Source organism: Andrena cerasifolii, chromosome 5 (genome assembly GCF_050908995.1).
Source record: "Andrena cerasifolii isolate SP2316 chromosome 5, iyAndCera1_principal, whole genome shotgun sequence".
NCBI classification, from domain to species: Eukaryota; Metazoa; Arthropoda; class Insecta; order Hymenoptera; family Andrenidae; genus Andrena; species Andrena cerasifolii.
Window position 1 is genome coordinate 18,645,268 of NC_135122.1, and position 19,965 is coordinate 18,665,232.

A 19,965-nucleotide genomic window follows, 5' to 3' on the forward strand; every position below is an offset into this window, starting at 1 on the left:
CAATAAGTGTAATAAAACCGAGTGATGTTTTTCAATTTTAAGGATTATCGTTGCGTCTAAAAAGAAGCTCGCTAAATCTTGTTAATTTTATAATTGTGTTATTAGTTATAATGTGAAAATTTGTAAAACCATACTTTCCGCATATTATTCTAGTAAATATATTTAAATACATTAATTCTTTTATGAATTTCGCTATCCCCCAGAGTTCTGGGATATCTATAGATATTAAAAATCAGACGAATCAAAATACGGATACGTTAATATACGTGTATTTATAAATACACGAGTATCTAAATTCACGTGTATTTAAATACACGTGAAATAGTGCACGGGGACCCGTGTACTAAAAGATACACGGATTGAGGTACAGATACGTTTAATACACGTGTATACGTGTATTTAAATACACGTGAAATAGGGATCTCTAGTTCCCACGCAATATTTCTTCATTTTTACGAAAAATTGTTTACCTAGCCCGAAAACGCTAGCCAGCATCGGATTCTGTAGACATTTCTCAAGAAGAAACCATCCGGGAACGGTTTTTAACTCAAACTAGTAGAGAAAATATCCATCGGTAACGCGTTCACGGTATTTTGCCGCCTGGTGGCAGGATTTCGTAGATTCGTAGTTGCCACACGAATGTCTTAGTTTAGAAACGTCTCGAAAGCGTTCTTGAGTAATATAATATGTATAATGTATAGCAGTGTGTATAACGCGTGTGCTTGGGCGTTGCTTGGGCACAACAAATCCTTACTTAGTGGGTGCCTACGTCATAAAAACAATGTACCTTCTAAATTGTACTTATCATTATTGAATATTACTAAAATCTATTATGTTAACAATTGTTCAATAAAAATCAATTGTTAATAGTAATGTTACAACAAAATATGATCAATTAGATTGTATGAAATGGATGTCACTGCCACTTTGTTAAAAAATTATTTAAACAAATTATTAATAAACAATTCTACTAACATTTTTTATGTCAATAATCTTTATTTTCGTCTGCGATAGATATTCAATGGTTAGATTAATCATGTGTATTTGCAGTATTTTCCGCGGAAATGATAAAATTAGTAAATAATGTTGGTTTTTCTATTGTTATCTACCATTTTTTAACAACTATTCTTTAGTATAGCATTATATACAGTATAATGCAACTTTCTAGACTCATATAATATAAAGTTATAGCTTTAGGACTTCAAGAAACAACGTTTTTCGTTCGTATTATTCCTATTTTACTGGTTTGGCCGACTTTGGGCGGCCATGTTGGATCCGCCATCTTTTTCAAAAATCATTCAACGGGTTCGTAATCAGCGATACCTAATAGTTCAGTATACCTAGTTTCGTGGATTTTCATTTCGATTTGGCGTGGAATCGATTTTTGGCGCCGACTGTGTCATATTCTCCCACTGTGCGACGCCCGATCCGCTTACCTGGTTCGGCGCGAACCGCCGTATTTACAACCTCACTGGGGAACACTTCAACGAATGTGTTAGTATTTTTTCGGATTTTTTAAATCGTGACCTCGAGCCCGAATTTGCAAAATAAAAATTCATTTATAATTTTCAATGTTGCAAACTTAATCTTTCGATCTGGAAAAAATTCATTCAGGAAGGCCGATTCTTCTACATTAAAATGCCGTAAGAATCAACTAAATCCAACAAATAGTTCCCGCGATAAAAATTCATAAGTACAACCCATTTTCACGAAAATAGGCAAAAATCGCAAAATTCAAGGCCCTGTATTTTTTAAACAAACTCGAAATCGACAAAATTGTGATGGTAAATTAAACCCCACCCCCCCCCCCCTACTTTCACGAGAACTACGACATATTCAAGTTTGAACAAAATCCGAGACATCGAGGGAAAAAAGTGATCGAGTTGGCGTGGAATGACCCCCCTACACTTGTTACTACGACCGGTCCGATAGGTAACAGGTCGCGGTAATGGAACACAGTGCGGTAACAAATGTGGACGCGGCTTTAAATTATATTCTATATATTATTTTGTATCTTAAGTCCAACAGAGATATTCGAGCCTTTGATTTCTCGTGACGCATCTCTTATAGACAATAATTAAAAACAGTGAAATAAATTTTGTGTTATAGTCATTAAAATTTTTGTCTGACTTTTGGTACTTATATATTTCGATAATTACGATAATACATACCTTCACTAAGAATTCTAAATGCTTGATAAACCTGGTCTTCTTTGACGCTGCCACCTACATCCAAAAAGTTGGCTGGACATCCACCATTTAGTTTAATTATATCCATAGTAGCCATTGCTAAACCAGCACCATTAACTATATACGATATATAACTTTAAGTCTTTATGCTCAAAATAAAAATAAAATGTATAATTCTTTTTTCTTCGTATTAAATAATTATGATTTCAACTTATTAATTTCATAATACCCTCTAAAATTTTTCGTTAATATCAACAAAATAATACTTTTACACAGAAAGTATTCCATTTTTTTAACATTAACCCTCCGTGGTCACACCTTATAATCACAAATTGGTCACATGGGGTTCACTACACCACAGCGTCATTTTTTAGTTACGATTTTCGTATTTTTAAATCTTTTAACGGCTGTACTTCCGAATGGCCCCAGTGGCCGATCGACACGAGATTTGTGGGGAGGAGTGGGGAGGGTGTGTGGACCCTAAATCTAAAATTGTTGCTTCGGGAATTTATTAGTTTCCGAGATATTAATAAATAACTTTTAGTGTGTCTGTTAACTAATTCCGATATTACGCATTCCACTTACCAACTTTTTCTGGATATTAGTATTGGTTGGGGTTAGATTAGTGCGGGGGGGGGGCGCCTAAAGCGATGTAAGTTTGGAGATTTGAACCAAAAACTTGGAGATGCGATCTATCCTATTATACAGGGTGGATACCTATTACTTTATTGATGGGCAGTACTCTAGGGGGGTAATTCTGTGGGCCAAAATAAGACAAAAATATGAAATACAATTTTTTAATATCGCGTTTCGTTTTCGAGAAAATTGGCTTTGAATTTCAGCTAAATACGCGTGTCTTTTAGGCGCCTAAGGGGCACGTGGAGGTAAGGGGAACGTGTCCAACTGTCCGTAGAATAAATTGGGGGGGGGGCAGAATGGATCCCCGTTAGGGCTACATGTGCGCAGTTCAAAAAAATAGTTTATAAAAAAAATTAACAAAAATTTTTTTATTAATATTTTAGAAACTAATAAATACCCGAAGCTACAATTTTAGATTTAGGGTCCACACCCCCTCCCCGCTCCTCTCCTCAAACCTCGTGTCGATCGGCCACTGGGGCTATTCGGAAGTATATCCCTTTTAACTTTTGGGTGATAATTGTACATTCGTAATACTCATAAAATCATGCTCTAATAGTTTTTTTTTTAAATGTAAATTTTCATATGATGAAATTTGTAGTTCACGGTTGTGAAAGAAAGTGATAGTTTTTTACGATAAATCCCCTTTGGAAGTTGTAAAGGCGCAACATTTGAACTCCAAAATTGCTCTTGGGGTGCGATACACGCCGCGTAACCATGAAGGGTTGCAAACCTTACTATTATATTTATACTATACCTAAGCATCCTATATTGCCATCCATGCCAATGTAATTTAAATTAAACCTTGATGCATCTGCTTCTCTAGGGTCTTTTTCATTGTTATCTTCTAAAGCAAACAAATCTGGCTGCCTGAACTGAGCATTATCATCAAATGCTATTTTTGCATCCACTGCTACAATTTGCTTATCTGTGGTCTCAACCAGGGGATTAATTTCAACTTGCAAAGCATCAATATCTACAAACAGTTTCCATAAATTTTTCAATTCAGAAATTGCTTTCTGCTGCACAGTTGGATCCATAAAGCCCAAGAAAATGCTAACATCTTTAGCAATATCATCATCAATCCCATAATATATATCAAGTGGCACTGTCTTTATTAATTCTGGATTTTTCTCAGCAACTGTTTCAATATCCATGCCACCAGCTGGTGAAGCAATCAATACTGGGCCATTGTGTTGTCTATCCATTAGAATACAAACATATGTTTCCGATGCAATATTCACAGATTCTGCTATCATAATTTTTTGTACCAATATGCCATCTTTTGCAGTTTGTTTTGTTATAAGACGATGACCTAACATATTTTTCACAGCATCTATAACTGCTTTACGGCTATTAGGGAAAAATACAGTAAATTCCACATGAATACATTCTCACATTAGAGATTAAACATATACTAATTCACTGAACTTACTCCTTTGTAAGATGTACACCACCTTTGAAGCCATTATCAAACCAGCCTTTTCCGCGACCACCAGCTAATACTTGAGCTTTTATGACATATTCTCCTACATCTGAAAATAAATAAAGCTGTGTGTTATATTCCAATATCTGAGATATCTTTATTGCTCCACAGAATGTAAAAAAATATTGGACAATAAAGTTATTTAACTTGAAGGGGAAATTATATTAATGGAAAATAATGGGAAATGTTTAAACTCTACGTGTTCCCTTTCAGAGACTTTAAGATGACTAATACTTTCTTAAAAGGAATTATATGTGGTTTGGTTAGTGATAATATAAATTCTATCTGTATCAGTTCAATGATCTCTTACAAAATAATCAATGATCAATGTTCACTATTTCTTATTTGATATCTGTTCAGTTTCAACGTGCATTGATACATTTGGAAGTTGGTATTGAATAGTGTTTATAAAAACGAAATAAACTGTTAACCTTGTTTATTAAGGTCTATAAGATGAAAATGTTGCTTAATTTCTTTATCAATACAGTTGTAGAGTTTCAGAAATCATCCTTCAGACATTTGACAAGATATTAAAAGATGGAAGGAAAAGTGGATAAAATATTAAATAATGAAATTAATGCAAAAAAAAATTAAACACAATTGTACACAAGTTGTATATGGAAATATATCCATGAAGGAATCAATTTTTGTGTCACTTCTCAACAAATTGTAAAACTCTTTTGTATAACAATAGGTGCTGTATGCTGACAAATATAACTAAATAGAAATCAAAGAACAAATAGGTACTTTATTTGTTGGTACTCTTAAGAAAGTGATTTTTCATGTTCAGGGCTATTGAAATGTCGTATTGTCAAAAATCACTGAACTCCTCTGGATGCTGACACTACTTTTACAAAAAAACATACAGGTACTTTAACTGGAAAAAAATATTGGGCACCAACATCTTTACAAAGAGCAAGACGCTGAAGAAAAAGTTTGTGCCATCGTCAAATACGTAACTTTCCAACCAAACAACTGTTCCTTTATACATTTTTTCATGTCATGATAAGAAACAAATGTTTAATAATTTTATAACGAATATAAACTATTGAATGTTTGTAAATTGTTATAAAGTGTACATACTAAATACAATTTGTCTGTCATTCTCATCAAAAAAGTGTACTGTGCATTTTTATCAAATTACTATTATTATATACATATTTAATAGCCAATGAAACGAACTGTATGTGATTAATTTCAAACTCATGTGGTTAAAAATACAGGCACTAATTCCCGACACAACTGTTTCATAAGATGGTCCAAAAACTGTCCACAAGACAATTATCCTTACTAATATATAAAAGTGCGCCTAAACAGCTGAACGGATTTCAATGAAACTTTGCATATGCGCTACATACGTCCTAGATTAGTTTATAGGCTATTTATAAATATGCTATCTAAAATAATAAAATAACTCCCAGGTGAAACCGGGTAACGCAGGCCTGTGCAGGGATTTGCTCGCACAAGCAACCGCGAGTTGCTCTTCGCTCTTGAAGGCACTGAGCCAGGCCCTTCGTGCCCCTCGAGAGCGAAAGGCCCCAATGGTGGGGCACAACCGTCGCTCTTGCCTTCGCTCGCAACCACCCACGGTTGCACTTCGAAGGCAAGAACAATACTTGGATGGGCCTGAGGTAACGGGTCAGCTAGTATAAAATAAATGCTTAGACATCAATAAATACCACTTTAAGAAACTAACAAACACATTTTGGACGTATAATCGTTTTCTTCTGTTTATTATTAACAATTTATACCCTCCTCATGACCTATATCTTTTTTCTCTGTCCTTTAACAGTACAGAAATGTGGAAAAAGTAATAGTTTTAAAAAGTATAATGGGCATATCTTCAAAATGGTACCAAGTTGATGAAAATTTGTGAGATTGTTCTTTCTAATCTTCCTGATGTGCTCCAAACATTTTAAACGAATTCACTAAATGATTGCTGAGTTATAACGATTTTAATTTTCGACCTTGACAGTTAAAACAACTGAAAAAATGTTGAAGAAGTAGTGCCAAATGTTTTCATTTTTTTTTTTCTTACATGTAGTATATGGGTAGATGAAAATATCTGCCAAGTTTCAATTGTTTTCACTACACCAGTTTAAAGAAATAAATTATAACTTAAGAAAATTGTGAATTCAGGGCATTTTCACCGCCAAAAGTATAGCAAATAATACTTGAGAAAGCATTTGTGATGTGAAAAATACCTTCCTAGGAGTAAATATAAGACTCCAACTGTTGTTCGAGTTCTTTACATCTAGAGTTACTATGCGTAAGACATAGATATTCAAGTATTTCAAGTTTCATATACTTTTGTCTAATATTGTACGTCCGATACACCCTTAAATACATTTCACTATTACTTTCTCTCTTTCTGTTTCTGTTGTAGGTGAAAAAATGTAATATTCTATTTCAAAGCATGAAGTTGGGTCTGAAATTTCTACGATACTTTAATCTAAAAGAGTAAATATTTCTACTATACAGCTAGCTTGTTCAAATTAAATATGCTTAAAAGATAAATATGTAATTGCTTTGGAACATATGATTTATGTAAAGTAATCGGTGCGATTATGTTAATTGCTGGAATGTATAGAAAAAGAAACATTTAATTAATCATTTTGAAGAAATTGATCTGTGATACTTAACCCTCATACAACGAATGCAGGGTCGTTTTGATCCAACTCTGACAAACTCGATCAGGATGTTACATTTGTGGTGGCAATGGCAAAATATAGTATAAGATGCCTAAATTACAGCAACATTATTTGTAAAAATCATACAGGAGATACACCTATTTTATGTACCAAATGTACGTAAATATTTTTTTTTATGTATTTTTTTATTACCAACTTATGTGGGATTAATTCATTTTATATTTAATTTCTTTCATGAAACTCGTTTACCATAGAAATGTTGCTATGGGTCAAACTGGCCCTGAATTCGTCTTAAGCAACCATATCCACCATTCGTCTTCCAAGGGTTAATATAGCCTATCCTAAAGTGAAAATAATAACTATGTCTACTATACCATTTTTCTGAGCACAGAACAAAGATTGAATATTTTACAAAGTATCTCATTCTTAACATCAGATAACATATTCGAAAAATTCTTTGATACTTGTAGATTACAAATGTTTTCTACAGATCTATAGAATTATATTTGAATATGTTCCTCATAAGCAGAGTAGAAGCTAATTTTTAGCATAAATATAATTCATTTCCACAATTTGGTGAATAGTAGGCCAAAACATATGGAATACCATATGTTACTAAACTATACAATATTTTAACACCGATTCCAATGAATATTAAAATATTTTGTGAAATATGAATTTTTTAACTTCCTTACCTTATTCTTTTACTATTGTAAAAGTAACAACAGATGAATATTAAAGTGTACATAATAGTAATTAATTATATTTTGTAATAATATTAATGCATCCACAGAACAATATAGTGGTAGAAAATCGGACTTTAGAGATCATATTGTTAAGAGACAATATGATCTCTAGAAAGTGTAAGAACACTTTCTACAAAAAAGCAATAGCTACTGTTACAAGAATGGCTGTGTATGTAATATAAAAGTACATTAGTAAAATAAAAGTACGTTGTAATTCAAACAAAACAGTTAAATAATGAACATGCGTTAATACGCATTTATTATATATATAAATGTATGGTAATTAACTAGAAATACTAACGTAATTTCTCTAACGCAGAATCTGCCTTAGCCAAATCATCAACAATAGCAAAATTTTGCACAGAGACTCCGCAATCTCTCAGTAATTCTTTACTTTGATACTCAAGTAAATTCAAACTTCTCGTTTGTTTAACATTAAATTTGACACATTTTTCCAAAAATTGCATTGAAAGAAACGGTTTTCGGCTTGTAATTCGCAACATCTTTAACCTTAACGCCAGCGCTCCACGACTATATAAAGATAAAAATTACTCTTCTGATAAATTCTCGGAATTATTTACGAATCACGATTACCGACGTTGATTCAAGACACATTATTTTATCTTTGAAGGATATACATGTAAGTCATTTGTGTCTATAAAATATAATCACCGGCTACTAAAATAACCTACGAAGCGTGTTATCTGAACACTGACGGACGAAGAAAGCTCTTCGAGTGCTCACTTTTCAATAAGCCTTTGCTATTTTGTATATCTCGTCAAGCCGAATATACTAAAATATGTATGCTTTTTGAGGTAAATGCCTAATAGCTTATAAGGGATTAACAATTAAAGTTGCAAAGTGTGATTTATGTTCTTAAAAATATAGCAAAGTAATAGCAACTGCTTTGACGGCACTGTTAAAGTGTTAAACTTGAAAAAAAGTAAAAAAATTACGCTAAGTACATGAAAAAATTGAGGACGAAAAAGAGTATTATCAAATAAATCGCAAAAAAGATAATAATAATTAGATTATAAAAGATGTGAAATTAAAATGAGAAACACCACCTTGATTGGACGAAAGGATCCAGGGAAGGAGACAGAGGAACACACCGAAATTGGAGGAGTAGGGCGCTCGGAGGTTACAAGCGAGGAGTGATTTTGTAAAAACATCAGATCGAACTTGTTAGTAAAACAGCCAACATCGAGCTATCGATTAAAATCCAATGTTCCAGAAAGCGTTTTATTTCATTTCTCTCGACCATTGAATTTCCCGCGCAACTTGCGAGCTTAGTGCTTCAGCGCTCCATGGGCACGGACCAGCCGCCTATATAGAAATCTCCAGCAGACCGCGCAACACAAAACAGATTGTAACGCTACGCGTGGTAGGAACTAGAATTAAGCACGAGTAAAACTAGGTTATGTTTTGAGAGTCAAAGCCCGCGATTTACGAATGTTTCTGTTAGAGTAATAATTTAAAAATCGTCTTATGAACATATTCCGTTCAACGGAAGAGAACGGAGGAAGAAAATAAAACGATATCACATTCGTCTTTTAACCTTGCTGTCCTATTCCGGTTTATTTAACGCAAAACAAATTTCATTCCCTTGCAATAACGTAATTTGTAAAAACAGGACTTTAATGTTTTTTAAGAGCACCTGTTGCTGAACCCCACCCATGTATCATGTGTTTCCGTATACATTAATGATGGTCTATACGATATAATACAGACATATAATAATAAAAATAATAATAATAATAATATCCTTCTTCTGTACTATATTATTTAAAAGGAACATATCGAACCCGTACACACCGATTTTGCTGCAATTTTGCAAGTCTGTAGAGTAGCCAAAAATATTCGATACATATTTTCTTAAAAAGGAATTCATTCTCCTCCATAGCTATTAGAACAATTGAGGGCTCGGATACAATAAGGGGACTAGCGCTCGAAAATGGACAAAATTATTGCCCAAACGCTGAGAAAGATGGGAAAATTAAATTTTCTTAAACTGGATTTTAAAAAATATAGTGTTGTAAAGCTCGTCACGGCACACATTTTTTCTATTTACAGTATTTTTATCGAATTAGTATTCGAGAAAAAAATTATAAACAAACAAAATTTATTCGACCAAAATCATTATTTCTTTAAACATAAATTGCGATAACTTGAGTAAATATTAACGGATCGTTATGAGACTTGAAACATAAAACTCAGAAAACTCTAGCGGAGCCGTAAAATGTATGCACAAAACCCTTATGTTAAAAAATGTAATAATATTTAATTAAAAAGTAATACTGGACATAACCCATATTTTTCAACGTTCGCCGTTAAAAAGTATCGAGGCAATTTTGAGGTACATATAACTTGCAGCGACAAAGTTTTTCCTTAATATACAAAGAAGATTTTCACCATTTTTCACACTGATTAATAAGTAATAGTAGAAGATATGCCGATATATCTGAATCTCGCGCGGCACCAGCAGTCAACGTGAGTGCTAAATCTGCTATGTAGCGCATTAGACACGGCTGTTGACTGTTGGCGGCGCGAAGAGATTTATATATATCGTCATATCATCTACAATTATTTATTAATCAGTGTGAAAATTGGTGAAAATCTTCCTTGTATATTAAGGAAAAACTTTGTCGCTGCAAGTTATATGTACCTCAAAATTACCAGGATGGGCAAAAAATTATTTGAAATCAAAATTTAATCTACGACACTCAATTTTTTTAAGTTGGCGCCAGATTTACACATTTAAAAAAATTAAGTGTCGTAGATGAAATAAGGAACAAAATTACTTTTTACTTTTTAGCGCATTTCATATTTTTTTGAAGTCGGCTTTAATTATGATTTTCCATTTTTTGGAACGATGCGCCAGTATTGTAACTTTTACACGTTGGTGGCGAAAAATCTCTCCGTACAGGGGTATAGCGCCGCGGTCAACCCGCGGTCTTAGCTGAAAATTTTGAAATTGAGACGGGTACGAGACCAGTCGACATTGTTTGCAAACCTCATTACTGTGATCTGGGGTATGAGTGGTAAACCGATCATAAAAGCGGAGCGCGCGGCTCGCTTACCTGGGCCGGGAAATTCCCAATAGCTCTTTGCCACGTTCATTTGAAAGAGACCATCCCAAAATTTTCGAAGCTCGGGGCTCACCGCTGTCCAGCAGACGCTGACAGCCTGGGGCAGGGGTGCACACTAAGTCTGCCCTAGGGCAGTCGGTGAGCCCTCGAGCTCGACCGTTGACTGCAAAGGCCGTATGCCTGTTACAACTACAAGCATACTCGCGATAGATGTACAAGACCAAACGAGAACGTACAGAATTTTATATTATATTCAGAAAGTTAATTTTAACAAATTCACATACGTAAATTTGAGTATTTGCATTTGAAGATATCTAATAACATATATGTGATATATACATATACAGTGGGCCACAAAAGTATTCGGATACTTATAAAGTTGGTCCAATATTAGATCCATACGTGAATATACATATATTTCTATGTATAATTTGTTAATATTTATTAATCGTGGATTCATTTTTCTTCAATTTGAAACCTTGAGTACAGAGATTGGAATTATAATACTCAATACATTTCTTTTAAAAATTCCCCAAAGTGTGCCTTACTTTCGAAGCGTCAAACTCTGGAAACCCCTGCGGCAGCCTGTGACGCTCCGCTCTCACTACTCCAACCGCTCCCCACTCCGTTGGCGGACTCGCTTGTTCTTGAACGAGCTCGGAGCTCAAGCTCGAGCTCAGTTCGAGCTCGAATGTGCGCTCGCGCCCGGAATTGGGGGTCCTGTGCACCCCTGGCCTGGGGTGTGCGGGTACCCGACGTTTCGGGCTCGGGACGGGCCGGAAACTTTCGGGCGAGATCGGGCGGGATCTCGTACTTTCGTATTGCTCGAGAACCCGAAGTTGTCGGGATCCCGAGACTCGTTTCGGGCTGCAAGCGTAGCCGCAATGAGCGGGCAATTTGATTTCTGATCGGCTCGGCAAAACTCGGACGCGATCGGCTCGAAACACTATTATATCGGCTCACAGACTATTTGGTAGCAATGAAAATACATATATATGTACTTAAATGAATAATAAGATACTAATTATGATTCAACAGGACACAGAAGGGTAAAATCTTATCACTGGTCTTGATATAAATGATATACATAATTCTTTCCGTCTCGGTCCCCTCTTAATGGCTGGCTTTCGAGCCGATCTCTTCTGACGCGGTTCGGAGGTCATAAACGCTAGACTAGTGGCATAAGGACAAAGACAGCAATAGGCCATTCAGTAATGACTATGCCTATTTCTATCATAGACGTATCACTAATGGATTACTAGTGTTTTTCTGATAAAAATAACACCAAACATGATATAATTCTGATTATTTTTAATGACTGTAATAGAAAGTACTTGGAGTAAAGTAATTGAGGAAAGTAATGAAGAGTACTTGAATTCTACGTGAACTGACACCACGGGCGTCTGTAGACTTTTTTCCACGGGGTGGGGTAACTTTGAAGTGACGGTGGTGAAAATTATAGTAATGAAAAAACGAGTAGCCCGCTTGCTTTTTTGAACTCAGTTTGTATTGCCAATTTAATTAAAATTTTAAATCCGAAATTGTCGGATTTAGTATTATTCACTTTCAGAATTTTAGAATTCTAAATTTCGAATTATTCACTTTTTTAGTATAAACTTAATAGAGACAAGTTCTTAAAAATAGGCGATTTTTTTCTCAAAAATCAGGGGGGACAACTGCCCCTTTTGCACCCCACTCCGGACGCCCATGACTGACACGAAACTGATATGTGTACCCAGATCTTAACGTAAGCGCTACCTACGGTCGTGTATTTACATCGTAGATGTTTTTTTTTTATAATTTTTAAATAGTTAATTTTCAGTAGTTAATAAGGACAGAGCCAATCAATTTGTAACGACACGTAGGGATTTAGGGGCCTCGGGTCCAAAAGACTAGGAATATAAATTTTATAAAAATGTTTAAATTCATTATTTTCAATGACTTTTACGTGTCGTAGGATGGGCACCGTCTATTTAGACACGCGCGAAGTGCAGAAATTTGCGGGAATGTCAGTAGCAGCGTCAATTTTTAATATTTTTCCGTGTACGACATGTGAAAATATTAATTAAATGTTCCACTTCACAAAAAATACTAACAATCAATTTCATCTTGCAATTTATAGCTTGTATAAGCTCTCAAGCAGTGCCATATTTCAGCGCCATATAGGCTCCTGATCCCCGAAATAGGTTTTCACAAAGAAATCCGGCGTGAGTCGTTGACAAACCGAGCCAAAAGCATAGCTTAGCGAAAGCTCGGCCTCTATGTTAAACTCTAACTCTAAACAAGTCACACGTATATAAGCACGGACACACCTTTCAGCATTTCAACACATTTCAGAGTAGTTGCTGAGTTGGACGCTGTTCATGAACAGAGGTCGCTAAATTCAGTCCTCAAATTATGGGTCGGTAACACAGATTGGATGGCGACACGAAGTCCCATATGTGATAGGTCTATTCTATACCTCGTCTGTGGTAACGCAATGTAAGATTTGGTGCTTTTCAACTGCGCTTCAGCGGGTAAACACGGGTAATGCAGCGCGCTGTATACCGACACAATCTGGCCCGAAACATGGGTTTGGGATTTTTCATTTTTCGTCCTTATATGAGCTGATTTTGGGCTGGGCTAGGACTCATTCGAAAGAGGGAGGTTCAATGCAGAGCGCTCTGCTTATGGTTCAAAGAGATTGTGTTGATATCTAATAATATGAGTGTCCAATGTAGAGTAAAAATTGACAAAATACACCCGCTGAATCCAAGTATTTTTAGGTCACTAAAAGAGTTTTGTGACTCAAATGGTGAGCAGAGCGCTCCGCATTGAACCTTCCTCCTCCGAATGAGTCCTAACCCAGCCCAAAATCTGCTCATATAAGGACGAAAAATGAAAAATCGTGACTGCATTCCCAAATACGAGTTCCGCCATATTGGCGATAATACAGAGCAAGTCACGTGCAAATTTAGTTCAGGTAGTGGATACGAGATGGCGCCTACTCAGGAGAACTTGTAGGCACCTGTGAGGATAAGTATGCGGGCTCTGAGCAGGCCGACTCTGCTTTACGTTGCAACTCCACTTGTAGGCGAATGAATGACTCACCACATTCAGTAACAAAAATGGTTTTAAGGGAGCCGTCCCATTTTTGTTATGATCCGAATCGATCGAAGCGCCCCAGTAAACAAACGGACCCTAATGAAACTACTGCGGTCGATAAAAAGAACTTGTACACAGATGACATCTCCAGGTACTCTGGGTAGACGAATTTTTTACGCATAGTTGCCACATGTTCTATTCTCTCTGTCTCTGCCGCGCTGTTGCCATAGAGTTCTCCCTTTTTATCGAGAAGTCTATCGAGCTGCGTCTAGCGTCAGAGCCTCGCTGAACGTAGCAATAATGAAAGATAGAGAGGTCCGGGAGTGTAACAAGGAAAGATGGAAAGATCAAAAAAGTAAAAACATTACGTCAAGTACATGAAATCAAATAAATCACAAAAAATAGAAAATAATAATAATTACAAAATAAAAAAAAAGGTGAAATCAAAATGATCTTCAAGTACATAAAGGTAAAGATAAATACAAATAAATATTTTAATACGAATAAATATTTTATTCAAAATACTTGGCGCAGCGAAACCGAAAAAATGTTAATTGTCCTCGTATTAATAATTTATAATTAACTCCCTTACAATCTAAAATACATAAACATATACATATACATATTAGAAACGCAGTCAGATTTATTCTACATATATTTACACACACAAGAAAGAAAGAAAAAGATTAATGCAATTTATACATATTTATTCAGTTTAGCAACACCAATTCGGGACGCAGCGCCAAGTATTTTGAATAAAATATTTATTCGTATTAAAATATTTATTTGTATTTATCTTTACCTTTATGTACTTGCAGCTCATTTTGATTTCACATCTTTTTTATTTTGTAATTATTATTATCTTCTATTCTTTGTGATTTATTTGATTTTATGTACTTGGCGTAATTTTTTTACTTTTTTGAAGTTTTTTTTATACAGATTTCACTTCTTTTTACAAAGATAATTTGCATAGGGAATGACTTCAGATAATTTTCAATATTATAAATTATTATTATGTTAGTAATTGATGACTGGATAATTTTTTCATCCTCTCGGGATTATTTTTTTTTTTCAAATATTGTATTGTCATCCAAACTAGGCACGCCTGCAAAGCTTCAAGACAATTGGATTAGTGGAATTGGTTTAAATTGGTTTTTATCATTTAAATTAAAAAGTATTCATGTATATATTTGTAAAAACACGTTTAAAACTTGGTTATAACTTGACGGTAAGCTGTCAAAATTTGGAGTTAATTGCATAGTAAAGATAGCGATTGACGAATGAAACAGGTGTTAGTTTCGTTTTGGCTGAAGGTGTGCGTGTAACGCGTATATACGTATTATGTTTGACGAAAAATTTCTTGAAGAAGGAGAAGAAGAAGAAAATCAGAAAATCTTACCGTTTCTAACAAATCCATGAGACGATATTACGATATGTATCTCTGTCATGCGTGGACCGATAATATTGAATTTGTTCTTATTCGATAGCGTATATGCGGTTTACATCAGAAAAATTCCTTTAAATTTAGGAAATATTGCAGGCGTGATGAGATATTAATGAAATAAGTTTCAGGTTAGGTTGGATTAGCGAGTAAATGATAGCGGTAGCGACAGTCGACATATACAGGGTGTCGAAACATGTACTTGGCGTCGAGACGCTACCGCGAACTATAGAGGGTGTCCCAAAAATGCTGCGGTTCCATGAATGGGGTGACTCGGGATTATTGCAAACAACTTTTCCCTTTGCGAAAATGTTCTCCGAGTTTTCGTTAACGAGATATTAACAAAAAGCACCGACCAATCAGAGCGCGAGCCTTCCGCTGTAGCTCTCTGGCTAGCGTGTGTTAGCAATAATGAAGCATCACCTTGTAAAAGGGGCTGCAAAGTTGAGCTTACGCAGATGCGGCCAGCGTGACGCCTACAGCGACGATGGGCCCGACCAGTGCGACACCATAAATATCATAAATTGGCATCGGGGTCCTTAAGAGTTTTTCCCAAAAGGACAAGAGGGGACTTTCCACGGAACGGAAAGGCAGTCGATTACAGACCGGGACTCGGGAAAGACCTTCTCGACTCTACCGATTTTAACAACGGAATAAAACTGTAACGATTAATTTAGAAAGCGAGTTAATACTCACAACTTTAAAATATTCTTACACGTGGCCGCGTGTCGGGCAGCGCTGCGAGTACGAATAAGCAAGAACCTTTTACCATGGTTTGTTTGCCATTTAAAGTGAATAACGAATAAAGGATAAATGGATGAAAATCATGTGTAACGTAAAAAGACGAATACACAGTTGTTGTTATTTTTAGAAGAATCAAGAATAATAATTATTTGGAGTGAGAGGATAAGGAACAGGTAAAGGGTATAGCCGAATAAGGTGTTCAAAATTGCCCCAGAGCCAAATTCGAGTTGCGATGGGTCATTCGATAGCTTATCAAAAAGGAACTATTTTTGGCAATTTTCAAGTTGATATCTTGATCTGGGGGGTAGTAAAGGGCAAAAATTGAAAAACATGTTTTTCTCAATTTCTGCTATCCTATTGCATGAAAAGTTTTGAAAAAATCAGAGATATAGCAGTTATCCAGGCACATATTATAGAATTTTTTCAGATTTTTAAATTGAAAATTCACGTTATGAAAAATGATAAACTGAAAAAAAATGCGGATAAATGCCGATTTCGTATTCACGCAATCTTGGCACCACTTTTATATTTTTACGGTAAGTACATATTACTATTACTATTATCTTGGATTTTTTCAGATTTTTTGATTTGGTGCGCCGTAGTTAGAAAAATCAAAAACTGATTCTCGCGGCGTTTTTAACGTGTCAGAGCAACTTGTGCGTCGAACTTTTGTACATTTTTCATAAAATAAGTCTTTCGTGTGATGTTCAATGTCTTAGCATGCCGCGAAACAGTATATGAATTAAAGAAAAGTAAATAAATCCAGTCAATGAGAAGTGTGACTTGGACCATATATTCAGAATCACTTAGTGTATTTCCAAGAACGTCGATAGCGCAACGGTAAGATGGCAGCGCACTAGATCGCGGGTAACTTCTTGAACATAGGTCGCGGCCGGCCCCCTTGCCCGATTTACATTTTTTTTTGCATTATATATATGTTCTCCAATTCCTAACTACATAGTAGCGATCAATAGTTATTTACGAGTGTTTCAAACATATTTATAAAATATTTTAACCTGAGATATACGTAAAACTCTGATTTTGGAGCGATACTTAACAGCATCGTTTCTCTTGTCACGTCCTCTGTTAATTACGGTATTGTAAACATTTCCTACGCTACATTAATATATGCAACTAGTTTTTACTCCTTTTACCTACAATATTTATAGATGGATTGCAGTTGGAATACGTTTGTTGTTTTGCTGCTGTTCTTCCTTCTCTTTCAAATCATACGATTCACTCTTTTTTAAAACCATTTGAATGTTAGAATTTCTACCATGACTTCAGTGTACAACGGGAAAGTACATAATCACCATGTTCTATCAAGTCGAAGGTAAGGTGGTGTGCATTTTCCCTTTATCTGCCTTTAGGTTTCCATAAATAATTTTATACCGTAATTAACAGAGGACGTGACAAGAGAAACGATGCTGTTAAGTATCGCTCCAAAATCAGAGTTTTACGTATATCTCAGGTTAAAATATTTTATAAATATGTTTGAAACACTCCTAAATAACTATTGATCGCTACTATATAGTTAGGAATTGGAGAAAATATATATAATGCAAAAAAAAATGTAAATCGGGCAAGGGGGCGCGAACCTATGTTCAAGAAGTTACCCGGGATCTAGTGCGCTGGGATCTTACCGTTGCGCTACCAACCTTCTTGGAAATACACTAAGTGATTCTGAATATATGGTCCAAGTCACACTTCTCATTGACTGGATTTATTTACTTTTCTTTAATTCATATACTGTTTCGCGGCATGCTAAGACATTGAACATCACACGAAAGACTTATTTTATGAACAATATACAAAAGTTCAACGCACAAGTTGCTCTGACACGTTAAAAACGCCGCGAGAATCAGTTTTTGATTTTTCTAACTACGGCGCACCAAATCAAAAAATCTGAAAAAATCCAAGATAATAGTAATAGTAATATGTACTTACCGTAAAAATATAAAAGTGGTGCCAAGATTGCGTGAATACGAAATCGGCATTTATCCGCATTTTTTTCAGTTTATCATTTTTCATAACGTGAATTTTCAATTTAAAAATCTGAAAAAATTCTATAATATGTGCCTGGATAACTGCTATATCTGATTTTTTCAAAATTTTTCATGCAATAGGATAGCAGAAATTGAGAAAAACATGTTTTTCAATTTTTGCCCTTTACTACCCCCCAGATCAAGATATCAACTTGAAAATTGCCAAAAATAGTTCTTTTTTGATAAGCTATCGAATGACCCATCGCAACTCGAATTTCGCTCTGGGGCAATTTTGAACACCTTATTCGGCTATACCCTTTCCTTTTTTAATAACGTACAAACGAAAAGGTAATGCAACAGGGAACGAACGAAAAGTGATGGTAGTTCGTTATTATCGTTATTATCAATAACGGCCGACACTGTTGCTGATAATGAATAAAAGTCCGTTTAAAAACTCAGAAGAAAAATTTACGTACGGAGATGTGGAGAATTATCGCCGGAAATTAGCCATCGCTTGCGTTAAATTTAAAAATGAATGATCACCAATAAAGTAACTAAAACTCACCCTTGTTGGAAATTCGCATGCAGCTTGAAAACCTGTGTCACTGGGTCACTGAACCGATCCTGGTCATCAATGGACGAGCTCGGTGCACAGCTGGTCACAGGTATACGACACTACCCAAAGTTAAGGGTCGCGATGTCAGGTGCGTCGAGGTTAATGTACCGAATATTCACTTCACTGCACGGTTACTAACACTGATCACTTAATTTACTTTTCATAGAACGTATTGTTCCCACGTTTTAGAAATTGGTGGCCCCGAAAGGGGCCGATTGTTGTTAATGTAAGAATGGCTCCACGTGGCCACCGCCATTGATGTTGCATTGCTCAGCCCGGAGAATTAATTGCCTTTGTACGCCCTGCAATGTTTGCGGCGTAATGTTTTCCACTGTTGCGTGAATAAGCGCAATGGCTTCTTCGGGTGTGTCCTCCGGTTGACGATACACCTCATTCTGAAATGACTGTTGTTCAACAAATACAAAACTTAAGTAAAAAAAAGAATAGCTACAACAGGAATAAGTAAAGAGTAACAGCAATAATCAAATTACCTTCAGGTAGCCCCAGAAGAAAAAATCCAGCGGATTCATATCCGGTGACCGTGGGGGCCACGCAACGTGGGCCTCCCGCCCGCCGCGGCCGATCCACCTGTCCTGAAAGGTTTCACCTAAATAGGCGCGGACATTCGCCGCGTAGTGTGGCCCAGCACCATCATGCTGGTAGTACATGTTCCGTCGGATCTCATATGGAATATCGTCCATAAGATCCGGCAGAACATGTTCCAGAAAATCTTTATACGTTGGGCCGTCCAGCCTGTCTGACATAATGTACGGCCCAACGATAAATTCGCCACAAATGCCGGCCCATAGGTTGATCGACCAACGGATTTGTGCTTCACGTGGACGAAGTGCTAGGGGATTTTCGTCGCTCCACACATGCATATTGTGGGAATTATAGCATCCTTCCCTGTCGAAGAGTGCTTCATCCGTCCACAATATGTATTTGATGAACGACGGATTCCTTCGCACTTCTCCCAACAGCCACGTGGAATACTGAATCCGCTGGATGTAATCCCCGGGGTGCAAATGTAGCACCCGTACATATTTGTACGGATGCAACAGGCGATCCCTGAGAATTCGGTGCACCGTCATCGCCTGACACTAGAACAAAATGCAAAAACATCCACTATTAGATAACATTTTTTTTTCTTAATTAATAATTGCTGCAGTTATCTTGAACTGTGACTTACTTTAGGTGGCGCTCAAGATGCGCACACTGATCGTTGGATCTGCTTCAATTCTCTCGACGGTGCCCAGATTTCGCGCTGCTGCGGGTCTGCCCTCCTCGCTGTCTCGCGG

At 36.1% G+C, this 19,965-nt stretch overlaps 2 protein-coding genes across 3 annotated transcripts; both read right to left on the reverse strand.

Moving 5' to 3' along the window:
- Positions 1-1,948: 1,948 nt before the first annotated feature.
- On the reverse strand, positions 1,949-8,639 carry LOC143368975 (succinate--CoA ligase [GDP-forming] subunit beta, mitochondrial-like). Of its 2 annotated transcripts, XM_076812262.1 has the most exons (6): positions 8,381-8,639; positions 8,010-8,239; positions 4,261-4,360; positions 3,583-4,178; positions 2,172-2,306; positions 1,949-2,063 (listed from the first exon to the last, which is right to left on the reverse strand). In XM_076812262.1, exons 2-6 carry the CDS (start codon positions 8,209-8,211, stop codon positions 1,990-1,992), a joined length of 1,107 nt encoding a protein of 368 aa, XP_076668377.1. In that variant the 5' UTR covers positions 8,212-8,239; positions 8,381-8,639; the 3' UTR covers positions 1,949-1,989. The 2 variants fall into 2 exon arrangements, with proteins under 2 accessions (XP_076668377.1, XP_076668376.1); XM_076812261.1 differs by having other exon boundaries at positions 1,950-2,063; positions 8,010-8,639.
- A 10,249-nt stretch (positions 8,640-18,888) lies between these two features.
- Positions 18,889-19,548, reverse strand: LOC143368893 (uncharacterized). The gene is made up of 2 exons (XM_076812099.1): positions 19,159-19,548; positions 18,889-19,062 (listed from the first exon to the last, which is right to left on the reverse strand). Exons 1-2 carry the CDS (start codon positions 19,546-19,548, stop codon positions 18,889-18,891), a joined length of 564 nt encoding a protein of 187 aa, XP_076668214.1.
- Between the last annotated feature and the right edge of the window lie 417 nt (positions 19,549-19,965).

Bases quoted from the DNA above. Each gene is read 5' to 3' on its own strand.
- LOC143368975 (XM_076812262.1), bottom strand. From the start codon at position 8,211: ATGTTGCGAATTACAAGCCGAAAACCGTTTCTTTCAATGCAATTTTTG. The intron at 4,179-4,260 runs GTAAGTTCAGTG...TTTCCCTAATAG, and splicing joins GGTGTACATCTTACAAAGGA to CCGTAAAGCAGTTATAGATG. The intron at 2,064-2,171 runs GTATGTATTATC...ATTGTCTATAAG, and splicing joins ATTTAGAATTCTTAGTGAAG to AGATGCGTCACGAGAAATCA.
- LOC143368893 (XM_076812099.1), bottom strand. From the start codon at position 19,548: ATGCATGTGTGGAGCGACGAAAATCCCCTAGCACTTCGTCCACGTGAA. The intron at 19,063-19,158 runs GTAATTTGATTA...CAGTCATTTCAG, and splicing joins TCTTCTGGGGCTACCTGAAG to AATGAGGTGTATCGTCAACC.